At 45.4% G+C, this 18,685-nt stretch overlaps 1 protein-coding gene across 3 annotated transcripts; it reads right to left on the reverse strand.

Annotated features, from left to right (window-relative positions):
• Nucleotides 1-2,823: 2,823 nt before the first annotated feature.
• On the reverse strand, nt 2,824-17,156 carry copz2 (COPI coat complex subunit zeta 2). Of its 3 annotated transcripts, XM_015362390.2 has the most exons (10): nt 17,049-17,156; nt 13,592-13,660; nt 13,193-13,277; nt 12,485-12,576; nt 11,358-11,413; nt 10,340-10,417; nt 9,522-9,573; nt 6,511-6,549; nt 5,156-5,188; nt 2,824-3,828 (listed from the first exon to the last, which is right to left on the reverse strand). In XM_015362390.2, exons 1-10 carry the CDS (start codon nt 17,064-17,066, stop codon nt 3,781-3,783), a joined length of 570 nt encoding a protein of 189 aa, XP_015217876.1. In that variant the 5' UTR covers nt 17,067-17,156; the 3' UTR covers nt 2,824-3,780. The 3 variants fall into 3 exon arrangements, with proteins under 3 accessions (XP_015217876.1, XP_006638367.1, XP_015217877.1); XM_006638304.3 differs by lacking the exon at nt 5,156-5,188; XM_015362391.2 differs by lacking the exons at nt 2,824-3,828; nt 5,156-5,188; nt 6,511-6,549 and adding an exon at nt 6,556-7,769.
• Nucleotides 17,157-18,685: the final 1,529 nt, after the last annotated feature.

The following is an 18,685-nucleotide window of genomic DNA, read 5'->3' on the forward strand; positions in this document are numbered from 1 at the left end:
TCTTTAAGAGAGAACCTGTTTCTAAATTTCAAAGATATTTGATATAGTGTAAGTTGTCCACGACTGCAGCATTGTCTCTGTCCACCAGGTAGCGCTCCACACCACTTCTCTCTGCGTGTCGGAGAAAGTACAGTATATAGACCCGTAAACACGGATCAGTAAAAGTGCTAACGATAACAAGCCGATTAATTAAAAATAGATAAGAAATAACAGTATGTTCTCCGAACTAAAATTTAATGGAATGAAACTTAATTGTTGAAAATTTTAATATAAATTTAATTATATTGCATTTATACAAATACCTGGTTTTAGAAGAGCATAGTTCTTCATACAAGTTATTGTATACTTAAGCATTTATTACTTCCGTCTCTTCAGTATTGTTTGCCGAGCTCATGATGGTTGTGCTAAATGCTTTATGCCTTCGGTTGATCTGATTCAGCACAGGCAAAACACAGGCAATGTAAGACTCATTCTACACAAATGAGTGTCATAACCACAGTCGGCCACTAGATGGAGACGCAGACCAGGGAAACCGATCTACCCGATGAGCCACTCGAACGCTTGGCCTGTGCTGTACGAACCGTCAGTTTCCTGGCAGAAGAGGCCGATCTAAATATATTCTAGACGAAGAATGACTCATTTTCTCTACTTTTTTTTTAAAGTTCTGGTTTTGCTTTTCTTTCTCTAGTAACGCCAATGGTTATTCATTTTCATTATTATTTTTCCAAAGCTGTAATAATTTATGTATCTGAGCAACCCGCGGTTTGGGACTCGAACCTGAAACTTTCCAGTTATGGCCTATATCTGAATGCCCTACTGCTCTGCTCTGTATGCCCGTGTTTATTTCTTACGTTTTACTTTTATGCTTTTTAGGTCTTTTACTTACAGAATCATTCTGTTTGGAAAAGCGCTTTATAAATCAAAGTAATTATTATTATTATTATTATTATTATTATTATTGCTGTTACAAACACAGTAAATGAAGACAATTTTAATCTGTATATTTAATCTGTGTAACCTGGATATTTATTATTGAACACTTCAACGTATTTTGCTCTTTTTGTCATTGAAAATGCCCTTGTCGAGGTACTAAAAGTGTGAATTTGCTTTTCTCCTCCTCTTCCGCTCGAGTTCAGTCTGGAGTTCAATCGACACCTTAGTTTCAGAGAAACAAAAGTACAGCAACTTGTTGAGACAAGGCGCCGGAAAAAAACAAAATCGTCACTGTCACGTAATTTGTAGCTCTGGTGTGTTTGTTTGTTTTTTGCTGCAGACGGAAGTCAGATAATTGAGCTCCCACACCTGCCAGAATCACAACGGGTCCCAGTCCTACTGGGAGAGGGAGGAGGGAACTCCGTTGAACTGGCAGCCCAGTATGTGATCTTCTGTCACAGCCTGAAGAACAGTGAGCCTGTCTCCCAATAATGCTCAATATGTTTACAGTACGTGTAAATATTTTATGATATATCTCTGTTGCAAATGTCTGTATATTTTATTTTACTTTTATTTTATGTTTTGTTCCATGTTAATTCTATTATTTTTATTTGCTTTGGCAACACTGATTGTACCCATCGGTCATGCTAATAACGCACCTTGAATTGAATTAATTGAATGTTATCTAATTCAGCATCGGTGACTGTAGGTTGCAGAGCACGTAGCGAGAGCATCGTTGTATCTACAGACCGTCGTCATCCGTTCTGAAAGAAATGCTTTAGCTATGTTGCTTGACGACATATACAAAAAAATACATAAACCACTCTCCGACTATCTATCGGAAGGTGTCCTGATCTGTAACCAGATTTGGAAAAAAGCTATAGGATTTGTTTAAAACAGCAGTTCGTGTTCTTTGATACAAAAAATAGAACAATGTCAGGGGAATGATTTTAAATTTCTCTTTGGAAACACAACCCGCTTGCGTGGTGAAGACGGAGTTGTGCCCTTAAGGCATCTGCAACTAAAAAAATCGTCAAATGTAGAAAACGAATATTTAAGGAAGCAATTATTTATTTTATCGAGATTTCGTAATTGTAATAAGTGGTTTTGATTTTCGGAGTCACGGTTTTATCGTTCTTGTATCAGAAACCAAACTGTTACACATTTCGAAAGAAATAAAATACAGATTCGGGACAGATGAAAAAAAAAACAGACAACATAATCTTTACCACACGTATAAAAGTAAGTTCCGCAAATTAAATGTATTTTGTAAAGTTTATTTTTTGTAATTTCGGTCGGTCGCATATTGTAAAACCTATCCATTTATTTATCTGTAGTTTATCTTGAAAGAAATGCGCTATATTTAATTTCAATCAGGGTCATGATATAAAATGTAATATTCATGAATTATAAGAAAGGACTGCTTAATTCGTAATAAAGGGTATCCTTTATGTTTCTATAATAAAAAGATATCCGAAAATCAGCAAAGGCTCTTCAATGACGTTACGGTAGCGAAACCACGCCCACTCTCAATCCTACCAATGATCGTAAATGTTCACGCACCGTCGCGTCCTATTGGATGTCCACAAGTAGGCGGAGAGTCATCAGTAATCAGCCAATAAAAGTTGACTGCCTCCCTCCCACATGGCCCCGCCCCCACAGGCTAGTATTTCATCCGAAGAATTTGAATATATTCATGAAGGTAATCTGAGTAGGCTTGGTTTACAATGTATCTATAGATACACATACAGTGTACGTATTTCTCAAGTAACACACTCCCTCCGTGTGATGTCCTGTGAGTGAACGGCGATGATGATTTTTAGATTTATAATAGTAACGTTTAAAACACATTTTTCTTGTAAAACTGTAGCAATCTACAAAACACAGTAATGAAAAATATTTTTTTATTACTGTAATTAGTAATCAAATCAACATCTTTTATTTTTATATCACAAACAAAAAAATAGCATATTGTATTGCAAAGTAAATTTTCGCAAGGGAAAATGTACTGTAGATTTTCTTTGTAGTGGCACTTTTTAAATATAAAACAACTTGAATTAAATCTTAATGTTACATGAAACAAATACAAAAAATGCAGGTAGTACATTTTAAGGAAACATTTAACTTAGCTAATGAATTACAGGCCTCTCACATTTTTTAAGTATAGAAGTAAGGTAAGGATGAGCAACGTCTTCATAGTAAAATATTTTCAACCTTCTGGTATATTCCCGTTCAAGCGCAAACTATGGTGTTTTTTAATCTTTGGTAACAGCGCCTGTATGTAGTTTTTATGTTAGAGTATAAGAATGTCCAAGTGTACCATTTTAACAACACTTTACAGCTGGGGCAGGTTTAATATGAAACATTCGATGTTTGTGAAAATACATTATACAGAAATATAATGGAACACTTAATAGCCTTTAAGTGATTTGTCGGTGTAGGCTTAGGTACAAAATTTCAATCTCGTTTACTATGTCATGAAAATATCGTGTTTAAGTTAATAGTAAAATAGTTACATTAATTTATAAACCCCCCAAACTAACAAAGTAGTCGGATTTGTTTGCTTTTTCGTTCGTTAGGTTTCGTTTCCAAACTTGCGATATATTACAATACTCAATTCCTCTCCGTAATTCTAAGAATCACGGAGATAATAAATACAAATATAAAACGCTGTTATCGCTTAACGTTTCTCTGCAACAGTCTTGTCCAGACCACAGTAAACACGTCCATGGCCTTTTCTATAAATACACGCATATATTATGTATAAAATAGTTCTACAGCACATGTACTGCATTTCTTTGCTTGGGTTCAAATGGTTGTTTTTAAAAAAACAAAAACAATTTCTTCTCATTTCAATATAGACCACTTGATCTGGTCCTTCGCGGACTGCAGAACCTGGAAGAAAGAAAAAAAAAAAGAATAAACACAGAACGCCCGTAACAATAACAATAACAACAACAACATGATTTCACTAAAATAATGTAGTACCTGTCCTGTGCTGTTTTTCTGCAGTTGCAGAAGACTGGCGACTGTGCGTTCTGCGCTAACTGTTGCCGAACACTTATGAGTTGCGACAGAGCGCGGTACGAATCCGGCAATTCACAACTTATGTTGCGCTTAAAGGTGTAAGTGTTCCGTTTTAAAATACAGCAGCTCCACGTTATGATATATATATATATTATCATGGAAGATATTTCCAGCATTTTAGCATTGTTTTCCACTGGTAATACAGTGGCTTAGATCCAAGGGCACTTTCTAGTTCTAGATTTTTACTTGTTTGACTTTCTTAATAATTCTTGTACGCTTGCACGTGTACGTGTTGTAATTCGAGAATAATGTGCTAAGCCCTGGTTAGTACTAATTCCTAACTAAGTTCTTAGTACTGTAGGTACTATCCCATTCGCTTCGTTATAAACGCTGGTTCATCCATTGTTTTACAATTTTAAATGGATTGTATTGTTCAGTGCTTAGTAGCTTATAAAGGCCTTCTGTATATTACATTTGGAATACGTAAAAAGCATTTCCATGAGTCTTTTGAATGTAACGCTCTGCTAAATGAGGAATGGACAAAGAGGGTGTACGGCGCTGCATTACAGCCCCCAGCAGTGGCAGAAGTCCTTTGTGGGAAAGACGCGTTTGGTTTAAATAAGCTTCAAGCTGGTGGGGCGTGAGAAACCGGCTCTCGTCTTTTCACTTAAGCAACCGGTAGATGTCGCTGCACATCACAGAATTGTTATCAGAAGTCTGGGACGCGCCTCTGCAAACACACACGAATTTACAGCAGATGAGACAGCAACAGCTGGAGCCCACAGTTAGAAGGAATGAACTTGTCCCAAGCGGGACCAGATGAACAGAGGACAGCAGAGTTTTGTAAGGCAGTGCTCGCTTGTTTCAGTATCTTACAGGATAATTCAGAATCACTTTTCCACCAGTTCCACTGAATTAAAAACGCTGTTTTTTTGACCGGTACCCGAACCCTCAATTTTGCAGTAAGCAGGCGGGACCTCTGTCTCTCCTCTTTTAAACCCCAGGTGGCCTCATACCTTCGGCGTTGTTATCGCTCTCAGAAGAGAGCCTGTGAGCCGCGCCGACATGACTTATCGTATAATTTCTATAACGGATGTTTTCATTGTCAATGCCAGGCGATAAAGCAAGAAATGCGCCGATCAGGCGGTGTTCTGCGGCAGGCCGGGCCCCAGTTTCGTACGGAGAGGTGACTTACGCCGGAGGTCATCGCCAGTTTCTGCGAAATGTGCTGTGTGGGGTTAGAGCAGAGTGTTAGTTCTCAGGTCGGACAGGCAGGCTGGGATGAGCCAGCAAGGAGGTTAGAGTGCAGCCTCGTCTCTTTCTTTTCAAATCTGAGCAGGAGAACTACATTTAGTTCAAACTAGAGGGGAGGGAGGTAGTTACTTAGCGAAAAATAGAGTCATTAATAATAGATCCACATTTGCTTTTTAAATAAGCGTCTGCCCAGCCAAGACAGAAACCTGAGAGATTAAAAGACTCTTAACCAGCAAAGATCAGGTGGTTCCTTGTTAATAAACGTTCAGTAACCAGTGATTGTAGCACCCTGCCCCAGTTTATCCTGGCTGTGCTGTACTGACTCTTCTCAGAGGATTCTAAGAGAAACAGACCAGTTTTTCCACTATTACTCTAGACCGGGGAGTGTCTAGTCCAGGTGCTAGAGGGCTGATCGGTGTGTCTGCAGGTTTTCCAGGTCTCTCTATCCATCAGCTCTGTCACCCTGCAGCTCCCAGCTCCCAGCTGGCAGCCCACTGGAGCTCAGCAGGTGTGAGCCTGGTCAGTACCTGGGTGGGAGACTCCTGGGAAAGCTGAGGCTGCTGCTGGAAGAGGTGTTAATGGGCCAGCAGGGGGTGCTCACCCTGCAGTCTGTGCAGGTCCTAATGCCCCATTATAGTGACGGGGACACTAGACTGTAAAAAGGTGCCGTCCTCCGGATGAGATGTAAAAACTGAGGTCCTGACTCTCTGTGCTCATTTCAAATCCCAGGGCGTCTCTCGAAAAGAGTAGGGGTGTAACCCTGGTGTCCTGGCTACATTTCCCATTGGCCCTTACCAATCATGGCCTCCTAATAATCCCCCTCTCTGAACTGGCTTCATCACTCTGCTCTCCTCCCCACTGAGAGCTGGTGTGTGTGGGGAGAGTACTGGCGCATCATCCAGGTGGGGCTGCACACTGGTGGTGCTGGTGGAGGGGATCCCCATGACCTGTACAGCGCTTTGAGTGGAGTGCGCAGAAGAGCGCTATATAAGTGTAAACTATTATTATTCAAGCAGCACCTGTTAAGCTGGCCCAGAGAGACCAGTAACCAGCTGGTTACTATCTCAGTATGAGCTGAGCATGCATTAAAACCTGCAGAAGCCCTGGCCCTCCGGGAGCAGGACTGGACGCCCTGCGGACACAGCGGCCAGCCGGGAGCAGGACTGGACAGCCCTGGGCTAGGCGATAGGCGTGCTAACAATTCATGCAGCAGGCATCAGAGCCCAGGGTTGTCAGGTGGTTCTCTCTAGCAGCTGGGGGCTGGGGGCCGAGCGCTGCTGAAGACTGTGCCCTTACCTGCGCCACGCTCTGCTCCGACAGGGGGTTCTCGTCCACCTGTACGGCATGGGGGGGGGAGAAGGAGACCACATGAGTATGGGCACCGTCAGTTCTGACACTTTCTGCCAGGCGCACTTTCCCAAAGCTCTAAAATGACACTGATGAATATGAAAGGGCGCGTTCCATTGTAGGCCCTGCTGGCTGCCCTGTTTCATTTTACAGGAAGCAGGACCGTGTGAGAAAACCGGTCTGAGAACATGAGACATCCTGGAAATGAGGTCATTCAGCCCATCTAGATTGTCTGTTGTCCGCTAGTTAAAAAGATCAAGGCTCTTGTGCAGCTGTTCCTTGAAAGCGCCTGCATTGTCGGCTTCCAGACCAGGGCTGTACAGCTTGTTCCACACCCCCAACACCCTCTGTGTAAGGAAGTGCCCCCTGCTCTCAGATTTAAATGTCTACTTAAATGTCGACTGTTCTTCTAACAGAACTGCTGCCTTACTGTCTGCAAGGTCTATACCACTGTTGTGGGTCTGGTGGATAGAGCACACTAGTGTGCTAAGAGACATGACTGGGTGGTTAAAAAAAACACCCTAACAGGTGTTAGTGGTTCTGTTTTCATGCCAGTGTTTCAAACCAATCCAGCTGAAAGTCTCATTAATCTCATTGCATCTCATTAAGAGGCTGTAAGATTTTCATCAATTCAAGTTAAAAAAATCCACACACACACACATGCACAAATTCACACAATCCACAAAAAACACACACGTAAGGATGTGAAGGAGTATCTGAGAAATGGCACCAGGGAAGGAGAAACAGCACTTGACACCTAAATGCGTTCGATCAGTGAAACTGAAACTAGGGGAGGAGCTCTGCGCTTGGACCACCTCTCCTTCCTCGTGAGAACGTGTCGGGTTTGAGCTTTGGGAGAAGTGGGAGAAGGTGATAATGCAACCCCCACCCCCCCACACACACACCAAAAACAAAAGGCATGGTCGTGCACTGTTGGAAAAAGCAATGCATTCACACACTGGCCAAACTGGGGGCATCGCATGTGGGGGCTTTGCCGGTGTGGGACGGCGTGCAAGTCCGTTTCCTCATCACAGCGCCAAGCGTCGCGCGCCTCCTCGCATGCTGGCGTGCAGTTACCTGCTCCGAGCCCCTCCCTCCCTCCCCCTCCGCCTGCCGCGCTACGTGCTCGAGCTGCTGTCCCGCGCGGCCTCTGTGTTACCGGTGATGTAGTCGAACAGGACGAAGCCGTAGGCCGGCTCGGACAGGGTCTGGGGCGGAAGAGAAGAGGGGAGAGAGCAGGACGAGAGGAGGGAGAGGGGTAAGGAAAGGAGGAAGAAGAGGCCAAGGGCAGCCCACTGGAGCTCAGCAGGTGGGAGCCTGACCAGAACCTGGATGGGAGACCTCCTGGGAAAAACTAAGGCTGCTTCTTAAAAAGGTGTTAGTGAGACCAGTAGGGGGCGCTCACCCTGCGGTCTGTATGGGTCCTAATGCCCCAGTATAGTGACAGGGACTCCTTACTGTAAATAAAAGACACCATCCTTTGGATCAAACATAAAACCAAGGTCCTGACTCCCTTTGCTCCTTAAAAATCCCAGTGCATTTTTGGAACATAGGAGTGTTACCCCAGTGTCCTGGCCAAATTTCCCATTAGCCTTTACTAATCATGGCCTCCTAATAATTCCCATATATGAACTGGCCTCATCACTCTGTTCTCCTCCCCACTGTAAGCTGGTGTGTGCTGAGTGTATTGGCGCACTCTAGATGCTGTCTAGCTGCTGCATCACCCAGGTGGGGTTACACATTGGTGGTGGTAGTGGGATTCCCCACTTTTTAATCACTCGGCGTCAAAACAGCCCAGATTTCGGCTGTGCTGTCCTCTTAGGCTTGGCAGAGCACAGCAGCATAAATCAGAGAAGAAAGGATGAGAAGCCCTGGAAATCAGAGCGAGGAAATGCTCTGAGAGGTGGAGGGAGAGATGGAGGAGGGATGGAGGGAGAGGTAGAGGGAGGGATGGAGGAGGCTCTGGCAGTGGTGTGACTGGACACAGAGTTCAGCCAGCACACAGCTACACAGAGTAGGGGTGTAACCCCGGCATCCAGGTCAAATTTCCCCCTGGCCTTTACCAATCATGGCCTCCTAATAATCCCCATCTCTGAACTGGCTTCAGCACTCTGCTCTCCTCCCCACTGAGAGCTGGTGTGTGGGGAGCAGACTGGAGCATCATCCAGGTGGGGCTGCACACTGGTGCTGGTGGAGGGGATCCCCATTGCCTGTAAAGCGCTTTGAGTGGAGTGTCCAGAAAAGCGCTATATAAGTGTAAGCAACTATTAATTATTATTATTATTGTTTGTATAGGTTTTCTCCAGGTTGTTTGGTCTCTTCTCTCTTCCTTAAGCCACGCTCATCAGGTTTGACTTTCCCTTCCTCTTTGGTCCTGCAATCATTCAGTGCCTCAACCAGGATGAAAACAGACATGCTGTCAGTCTGGTCTGCGCCCTGCGGTTCTGGGATGTGCTCCAGCCTGCCATTACCCTCCCCAGGATAAGTGGCTTTTTCATAATGCACAGACTGAATTCTTCACTTCCTTCTTCTTCTCAGACCCAAGATAAACAGTTCAGTCCTTACCAAGCCTGAACTGGAACATTATATCCCAGTGGCTCTGTGTGGGATTCTTTATGTGCACTGTTGGCATTTCTGTAAATTACAGCTGTTAAATGCCAACTAAAATTAATCTGAGGATAAAACATTCTGTATGCGTGCTAAGTATACATAAAGAATGATAAGTTATCTATTTCAAGCTGTCAGAAGGACATTTATTTTTGTGATTGCTGAGTAGTACCAGGAAAGGGTAGAACCCTCTAAATTCCATCTTGAAAATCAATAGGCTTCCGGCATGTTCCTTTCTGTTTCAGAAAGGCCAACCCTGTGAACATCAACTATGTCAAAGGAAAACTCTCCAGAAATACAAACACTCCTTCCCCACACACTCACAGGCAAGCCACTGACCCCAGATCTCTTACCCTGAAGTTGACCTTCTGAATGACCTGCTGGGGGTCACTCTCCAGAATCACCCTGGCAACAGGAATCAAGACTTCAGTCAGTCGCTGAAGTTCACAGGCCCAGCAGAAGCAACGTTTACAGAGCTGCTCTCCAGGAATCTACACTGCACATGCATTTTCTTATGACAAAAAGTTCTAGTGGTTCAAGGAACAAGTCTAAGCGACCTGGATAACCGTTTTGCTGTACTGTTTATTCAAGTTAACGATTGCTTTGAATTACCAACTCTAACCCATCGTAACATCTTCATGACAACTCAAAGTTGCTGCAACAGCATGCAAGCAGGAAGCAGAAAAAGCACTTCCCCATGAATAACAACGGATACATTCAACTACAGAACATCAGCTGATGGCTTGTAATGGACATGTTCCATGTTCCTAGACAAGCTTGATGGTGAAGCTCAAGAGTCCAAGGAACAGCCACAGCAATCTGCATGCACCCAGAATAACAGCTGAATCCGCAAGGGACAGCTCAGCTCAGGAAACTAAATTAGCAGGTCGGTATTTCCTGGGCATCAAAACATTCCATACAGTATATACAGAGAGCTCGGGATTGCAACACCTGCGTTTCAGTGCAGTTTGCCGACTTTTAAACTCGCTTTACTCTTTTAGTAGGAGTTGCAGTCATCATGCACATACGATTAGTGGCTTTCTCATCTGTGATTCATTGCTGTGGAACCATCAAGAAAATGCCCCACTTTCTCCAGTAGGAACCAGTAGGAAACTTGTTTGTCAAAGAGCTCTCTTCCTCACTCTCCACGCGCCCTCGCGTTGTATCTCACCCCCCATCGATGATCTCGTCCACCACCAGGAACACCCCATCCATGTTGTCCAGCAGACACCTCTTCTCCACATTCTTCCTGCGGAGGCAGGCCAGAGCCAGAACAACAACAAAAAAATCCCATATTACAAAATCCACATAGAACACACACAATTCCAAAACAGCGTCCCGAAAAAAACCTCCTGCAAACACATCGGCGGCAGTGACAAACAGCTGCATCACAAACAATCCTGTCACTGTGTGGGGAGGGACAGGATCTTATTCTGCACTGTTATCACTGAAATTCTAAGCGCAAGATGCTCACAGCCAACCTTGTCTCACATTTAAATCATTTGTCCTGAGCTCAAAACAAAAGGCACGAAATAAGATAACGTGTCGGGTGGACTGAAGACAAAAATGGAAAACAATGAAAACAAAACAGCAACCCTGCTCTTTTTTTTTTTCCCTGGAAGGGTGCTTTTCCAGCCTCGTTTTCTTGGCCTTCCTCCTTGTCAGGAGGATGATGATAATTATTAAAGGCAGTGTCACACCACAGCCCAAGCTGGCCTGGGCCGAGGACCAAGCTGTGGAGGGGAAAGACCCTGAGAAGCATCACTCTGCTGCAGGAGAGAGGAGCTCCACAACGCTGCTGCATTGGTTACCATGGAAACAACATCAGCACCACAAGCCTCTGCCTTCTACAGTGCATTAGGTACAAAGAAATAGATCTAGTGAATTATTGGAATTTCATTTTGGTCTGCTTTTTAAATAAACTTTTATGTGCCAAGTCTTACACAAAGCTGCATCACAACCCAGAACACGACTGAAGAGATTTCAAAATCCTAGGTCTGCAGTTTTACATATTAATCTAGCCCTTACACACTTGCGGTGTCTCGTACCACATTGGCACCTCAGAATCACACTTTCAGACTGGTAAACCAGGATCGACTACCAGTCCAGTCTGCCCTGCGCGGGGTTATGCTCGTGATCATTGTAGCTGAAGGTCACATGGACTCTGGGAAATACAGCTACACACTTACCGCAACATCAGGCTGAGAGTGTCGAACAGACAGTTTAGAACGGCCATCAGCATGAGCTAATTTGGGAATTTAAAAACAAAACACAAAGAAAGGAAAATGATGTTTAGAAAGGAGAACACACATCTTCAAGGCACAGTGGCATGCAGACTTTGCCTCAAGGTGTCCCTCTAATCCCAGTGACCATGCCAATGCTTAATCAACTACTGTACATCAGATCTCAGTGCACAACTCTGGAGTGTTGGAGTTCTGCCTCTTTTTTCTCCTTTTTCTCAGACTCTCGCAAAGCAGGCTCCCGGATCAATGCTCCATCTAAGGAAAACTCCGGTCCCGACGTTGTGAGAGAATGCGGGTATTTTTTAAACGACGGGTTAAACCCCATCTTCTCTTTGCTTCTACTGCGTCCTCGAGGAACAACACTGAAGACTGAGCCCTGAAGGATCACGTGATAAACAAATGAGCTCTACGTGTCCGCTCTGGCTTTCTCTAAAGTGGATGGGATCGCGTTTACATTAGGGAGAAGGAGGGGAGTGCTTCTTTACTCAAAGAGTTGTGGGAGTATGGTCCAGTGGTCCAGCCATGTTGTTGAAGCTAAAATCCTGGCTTTTCTCATGGAAGGGAAGGGAATCAATTAGCCACTAACCAAACAGGCTGGACAGACCAAACAGTCTCTCTTGTCTATAACCTTCCTTACATTTGTATTCATTATTATTTGCATTCTTTTTAAAAAGTATTGCACTTGGAAGTAGCACTGTTTTAAAGTTTTTTAAATGTCTTTAAATTGTCAAATACTTGTCATTTTTATTCACTGGAATTGATGATCACCCCAGCTCAGCTTCTCCTGGGACCCTTGAGGCCTTTTCACTTTTGTTGGAAATGCTCAATGTCCAGTCCCACAGTGCCCACAGCAGAGGGAGGACCAGCTGGAGGCAGGACGCAGCTCTCCTCGACAGCACTGCCAGCTCTGGGGTTCCTACTGCATGGCTAGCTGAGTATCTGCAACCTGGCTCAGGTCTGCTCTGCCCGGGCAGTTCTCTGCCAATCGCAGGGAAGCCTGGTCAGCGCCAGGAGACCTGCCCACACCAGAACCCTGAGCCTGAGACGCACACCTCCTGCTGCTGTAGAAGTACCTCATTTTCCTGTGCGCTGCCAACCACGTAGAAGAAGAGGTCGATGCTGGTTTTGTAGACGATAGTCATCCCTTCCAAAAAGGCGATCTCGCCTGACGAGAGACCGACAAGGGGGGGAGGACAGGGAGGATGATGAGAGAGACAGAGCGTCAGTCCCAGTGTTTTCGGACTTGTGCACAGCTGGAACTGCAGGCAGGACGATGCTGAGTGTGGAAAGAGTACTGACTGAAACCCTAGTGAATTTCCTTATTTTTATGATACTCCTTCCACCTGATTACAAAGCCCAGTGAAACCAGCAGGTAGCAAAACCAGTTTCATTTCCTTTGTCTCTAGTAACACAATCTGTAAATTAGGGAAAGACAAGAGAAGGCAGGCTGTGATATCTAGTATGTCTGGAACTCACACAGTACAGCACCACAAAGGCGACAATGTGCATATTATACCACCTGAACACCAGGATTGCTGTGTGCACTTGCTCAGTACTATTGATTAATTTAATCTTTATTTGATATTTCTTTAATATATTAAAACACTGGATATATAAGGTTGTAGGTGTGACCCACATCAGTGTAAGCATTTAATTTCTTTTTAATTTTTGACAACGGTCCCTTTCTTTTCTTTCGTAGTGGAAGGACAGGAGATGTTAGCCTTTGAACCGGAATTAGAATGAATTACAGATGTGTTACAAAGGAGGAAGGGGGAGCTTACTGTCTGTTTTATGAGTTTTATTGAAGACATTCCTTTCAAAATTCTTCTGTTCCTTCATGGAGGGATAGAGATCTGGATCGTAATACTGCAATGACAAAAAAACAAATCTTTGCTTTCCTGATGCTACTGATTTCGGTTTCTCAAATGCCAAAAAGATACTCAGCAAGGGATATTTTCGAGGTGTTTTCTCAAGGCACAACGGTTTTCAGAAAGTTAAGAACCACAACAAATTGCCAAGGTGTTACATCAAACTGCAAAACAAACATTTGAATTAAATCCACTGCGACTGGGTGTGTGTGTTTGTATGTGCGTGCTGAAGAGGAAGAGACCGTGTTTAACTTGAAAACCGAATTCCCAGCGTTTTCAAACTGAGCTAATTCAGGAATGACTGCTCAGTACCTTTGCCAGGAGTCTGTTACCATCATTGTCCAGAATGAAAACAGCCTTCACTGTGTAGAGAGACGGTTCCTGAAAGACAACAGAGGAATGTAGAAATGTCACACTATACGAATGTCTGTTCAAAAAATTAAGCCTACGTAAAGTTCAGCTTTTTACAACGTCCCCCCGATATTTGTACTTCTTCAAGCTGGGTTCAGCTGGACTGATTATTGAACTGTAGCAAAAGCATGCCAGGTTGGAAACTGCCAGCAGCCATATCACCCTGCAACTCACAACTGGCAGCCCACTGGAGTTAAGCAGGTATGAGCCTGGTCAGTACCTAGATGGGAGACTCCTGGGAAAAACTAAGGTTGCTGCTGGAAGAGGTGTTAGTGGGGCCAGCAGGGGGCGGTCTATGTGGGTCCTAATGCCCCAGTATAGTGATGGGGACACTATACTGTAAACAGGCGCTGTCCTTCGGATGAGATGTAAAACCAAGGCCCTGACTCTCTGTGGTCATTAAAAATCCCAGGACGTTTCTCGAAAAGAGTAGGGGTGTAACCCCGGTGTCCTGGCTACATTTTCCATTGGCCCTTATGAATCATGGCCTCCTAATAATTCCCATCTATGGATTGGCTTCATTACTCTGCTCTTCTCCCCACTGAGAGCTGATGTGTGGTGAGCGTTCTGGCGCACTATGGCTGCCGTCGCATCATCCAGGTGGGGCTGCACACTGGTGGTGGTGGAGGGGATCCCCATGACCTGTAAAGTGCTTTGAGTGGAGTCTCCAGAAGAGCGCTATATAAGTGTAAGCAATTTTTATTATTATTATAAACTACCAATTCTTAAATATTATTATTCATTATGAATGTGCTTTATTTTTTTGCTTTTAAGTCAGAAAACCGGCTCAAAACCTGTCTCCCCAGGAAGCAACTCCCGTCTAACCTCTGCTGGCGTTCTGCAATTTCCCTGACGAGGGCTCCCACCCAGAAACCCAACAGAAAACGCTCAATATTTCCAGCTTTGGTCATTGTGGAACAGGTCCAGAAACAGCCTGGATGCCATCAGGGGAGTGTCTGGTAGTCTCAGGGCACAGGGGATGAGCCCACACAGTGATGGTGATAGTGGTGTAGGTTTTAGCCAGGGATGGGCAACCCCAACCCTTAAGGGCTGTGGAGTCCCCTGGTTAATGAAGTTGTGTTACCCATTAGTAATTACTAATTGACCAATTAACCATGACTAATAACTAAGACATTACTAATAGAAAGGCTCGTGCAAAACCCCCAGGAGTCTCGGCCCTGAAGCCTGGCGATGCCCGATCCGTGTCCAGGCTGTCAGCTCCAGCTGTCCCTTGTCCTTGTGGTGCTCCAGATGTGGGGTCACCCCGAGCCAAAGTTCTGTTATGCACTGACTTCCCCACACTCAGAGTCTAAGTGTATCACAGAACTTCAGCTCAGGACACGGCTGTGTGGCATGTCCCCGGGCCCGGGTCCGAACGGTCCTGCCAGGTTCGAGGGGGGCAGGCTGCCCCACCAGGGCCGTACGCGCCACCCCTCCCGCGCACTCGAGTTTGTTCAGGGGCAGGAGGAGAGTCCCGTCCCCCCGTCAGCTGCCGGTCTGGGCAGCTGCAGATCAGGCTGCCGGCGTTTTCTCTCCGAGACAGAGCCACTAATTCGAGGTCCGATCTGGCCCAGCCCAGCCTGACCCAGCCACGAGCATCACGCCGTTGCAGAAAAAAATCCTCCGCGTACGGTCAGTCAGAACCTGGCAGTGTACAATTTACAACAATCTGGGAATGACTGTCTAAGGCCAGGAAGCAAAACACTTAGAATTGTGTGTGGAAACAAATATTGCGAGCATTGGTTCAGATGAAAGGCAGAGATTGGGTTGTGTAACACAATATCTACCAGTGGCTGAGGCAGACAGCTACCAAGAGATATTGTGTTACAAAAACCCAATCTCCCTTTCCATCTGAATGGCTCTGCAGACTCTCCCACGGCCTGTTTTCTCCAATTCTACTTCATTGGATGAACTCTGCATCCGCGTACATTTTTCCTAAGACCGGAACGGAGTTTCCAAGCCCTGGCTACACCATACGAACGGCAGTTTCCTCTTGGTCCGCATTTCAGAACACAAACCCTGTCGATGTGGAATGTACTAACCAGTCAGGGTAGGAATATGAGAGGACACACACTGGAAGTCTTCTGCCCTGTGTCATTAAGAGCCTCTGGCTAACAGTGCCAATAATGCTCGATGTGAATATTAATAATACAGCAGTAATAACCAGGACTCGAGAGATTAAAGAATATTGAGGAGCTGCGTTTTGCGATGATGACCATACTGCCATGCTCCTATGTGTCTCCGTGTAGCCTGGAATAGACAGGCCAGATATTAACTTTCATAATGAAGTAAAACCGGGTTTCATTTTTACTCTAAAACAAGCCGGCTCCTCCGCCAGACGGCGGCGGCACCAGTATTTGGGGACAAATGAACTTGGAGTGGAGTCTAGACATCTGGTCCCCCTGTCGCCCTCCCTCGGACACTGAGAAGTTGTTGCTACAGAACGACCCCGCAGGCTCTCCCGGACCCTTTGCAAATGAGCCCTGCCGTGTGAACGCAAGAACCGGGTCCAAACCGGGTTTCTACGTCCCCCTCGTAGTACTGTACTGGTACTTTTTTTCGGTCGTTGAAATGCCTCGAGCCCTCGTCAGGAATGTTTTACCTCCATTTCGAAAGCTTTCTCAAACAAACATTCCTCTGTGACATAGTCCCCGAACTGAATTAATAATGAACAACCCCCCCCCAACCCGTGATATTCGTAAAAGCTACAACACGACCGGATGCGCTCCCTGCTTCACTCCGTGGTGCTCCGTCTTGCAGGAGACGTGGCACTGTCTGTCTCCACAGAGGACCCCGACAGCCCCACGACATATGTCAGAGGAGTTTGCAAAGTTGAGCGTTGGACGCGTAATATCAACTGTCACGTCCAGATATCCCGGGCAAGAGCTTCACATCGAGAAGCGTCTTGGGTCTCGTTTCGCAGCACCGACCGGACGAACCGGCGACGAGCCGAACTCTCTGCGAATTCTGACCGCAGGCACAGCACGCACGGCAGCCTCCGGGTAACGTGTCGAATTACACATTTCGTTTTAAAAAAAAATGTGTATTTGCTGCCCTCCATCTTTATTCTGTTTTTTTTTTCTTCTTCTGGTTGTTGCTGCCCGCCTTAGAAATGGAAAAAGTCAGTGAATGCAGTAGTTATCTTCAGGCGCTGCCCGTTGGACAAAGTGTATCCAACTACCCCCCCAGCCTGCTACTGTAAAGCGCTGCATTATTGATACGCGTAATGTTACAACACCGTCCCAATGCAGATGTCGTTAACATTTTGCAGGGCAGATGAGGCCGAAGAATAAAGTTCGTGACGGACCCCAGTGAGGGTTGTTATAGACAGAGAGAGATATCTATAAAGGGTGCCTACCAGAGCCACAGATTCCATGGTGTAGGTATACTTCGGTGTTGACGTGGACAGGGTTGATCTGTCATTTTAATACACCTCGCAGATTCCCTCTGAGTCATAGGTGGGAGGGACTTAGCAAAAAACTAGAAGAGGGGACCGAGAAGCTGCAGAGCTGCAGTCGCCATTTTGGCTCCACTCGCGCACTAGATTCGAACGCGAGACTCGCGGGGAAAGAGCCGGAATGGAGTCAGTTTCACGGCAGCCTACCCCGTAGTGTACTACTATGCATTTTAACACACGTCCCCCCTTTCCGACTCCAGCGGTTGGTAATTTTATTCAAGGCACTACGGCACCCTGGGATAGCTCGTCAAGACCTCGCCAGCCTCCTGCGAGACGCTGGAGAGCAGTTTTCTTATTTGAACACCCAAGCCATTGCGCAGAACCGTGTTGGCGGTAATAACTAATGTTCGATCAATTAGAAACGTACGGGCGCAGCTGGAAAGTGGGTGTTAGGGGGAGAAAATGTGTCGGAGGAAAAGAGCTGAACGGTTAGAAATAGCTGCTGAAATAACGCAGCTGTAACATTCAGTTTCACCTTCCCTTCATTAGCTACAGATTTTGAATTCAGCCTCCTGGAGGAACACAGGCAGGAGAAATCTAACGATTCTTGTTGTTACTCATCTTCTGTGGTCCAGGTGCTGTGATGTATAGTCTCCACTGTTCTCCCCTCCAGCGACCAACCCCGACTGACGGCGGTCTTCCCTTAGGCCCCCGACAGAGGGCAGTGTGCGCAGAAATGACGAGATACTACTGTACTTGTTATTCATGCGCAGTTTTCTGCATATCCCAGACTTGCACTATCTTCCTTACACACACAGCTCATTTAATTTGACAGACATAACCCTTGGAAATCTCCTGAGACAAAAATCAGTACGTAATTACTTGGGAACGGCTGCTCTTCAAGATCACATCTTTACAGTAGCGTTGACCAAGGGTTGTGGGGGTGTGGAGACGGCAGGGAGAGGTCTTTGGATCAATTGTCCACTTGCAGGCAAGTGAACTACACGGGCCAAACATCTCTGGTTACGGACTTTCTTTTCCCTTCCGTTGCCGAGTTTGTTCTGGGCCTTGAAAAGCATCCAGGGACTGTCTGTTCTATTCCTGACAGAGTAGCTAAGAGAAGTGCATTTGGTGAAAGTTATCCCATGCCTTCCCTTGAACCTAATAATTTCCGTGAAGTGATAGGAGATTTGCAGCTCAGATGCACCATTATTCCTGTCTTTATTTTCAGAGCACTCTATGTTATTGACTCAGTGGGGTGGGATCCCACTCAGCCCTTTCTGGTCTTCTGATTTGCTGCTGGACTCGAACATAACTCCTACATAATTTCACCCACCTTAGGCAGTTTTGGCCTGGCTCTGGGTGGCTGTTTATTTGAAGCCCTAGTGCAGAAAAACACGGCTCATTACAGTGTTTTTTAACAGTGTTCCCACTCATTTCTACCAACAAAACTCCAAACCTTTCCAGAACTTCTTTTCCTGCATAATTTAATCTTTTTGGAGCCATAGCTTGTATTTTTCATCTGCTAACCAGAGGTCGCTGAAAACACATTTACCTGGCATTTTGACATGGGTGCTAGGCCAGCTAACGGCTCACTA

Source organism: Lepisosteus oculatus, chromosome 28, assembly GCF_040954835.1.
Source record: "Lepisosteus oculatus isolate fLepOcu1 chromosome 28, fLepOcu1.hap2, whole genome shotgun sequence".
In the NCBI taxonomy this organism is placed as follows: domain Eukaryota; kingdom Metazoa; phylum Chordata; class Actinopteri; order Semionotiformes; family Lepisosteidae; genus Lepisosteus; species Lepisosteus oculatus.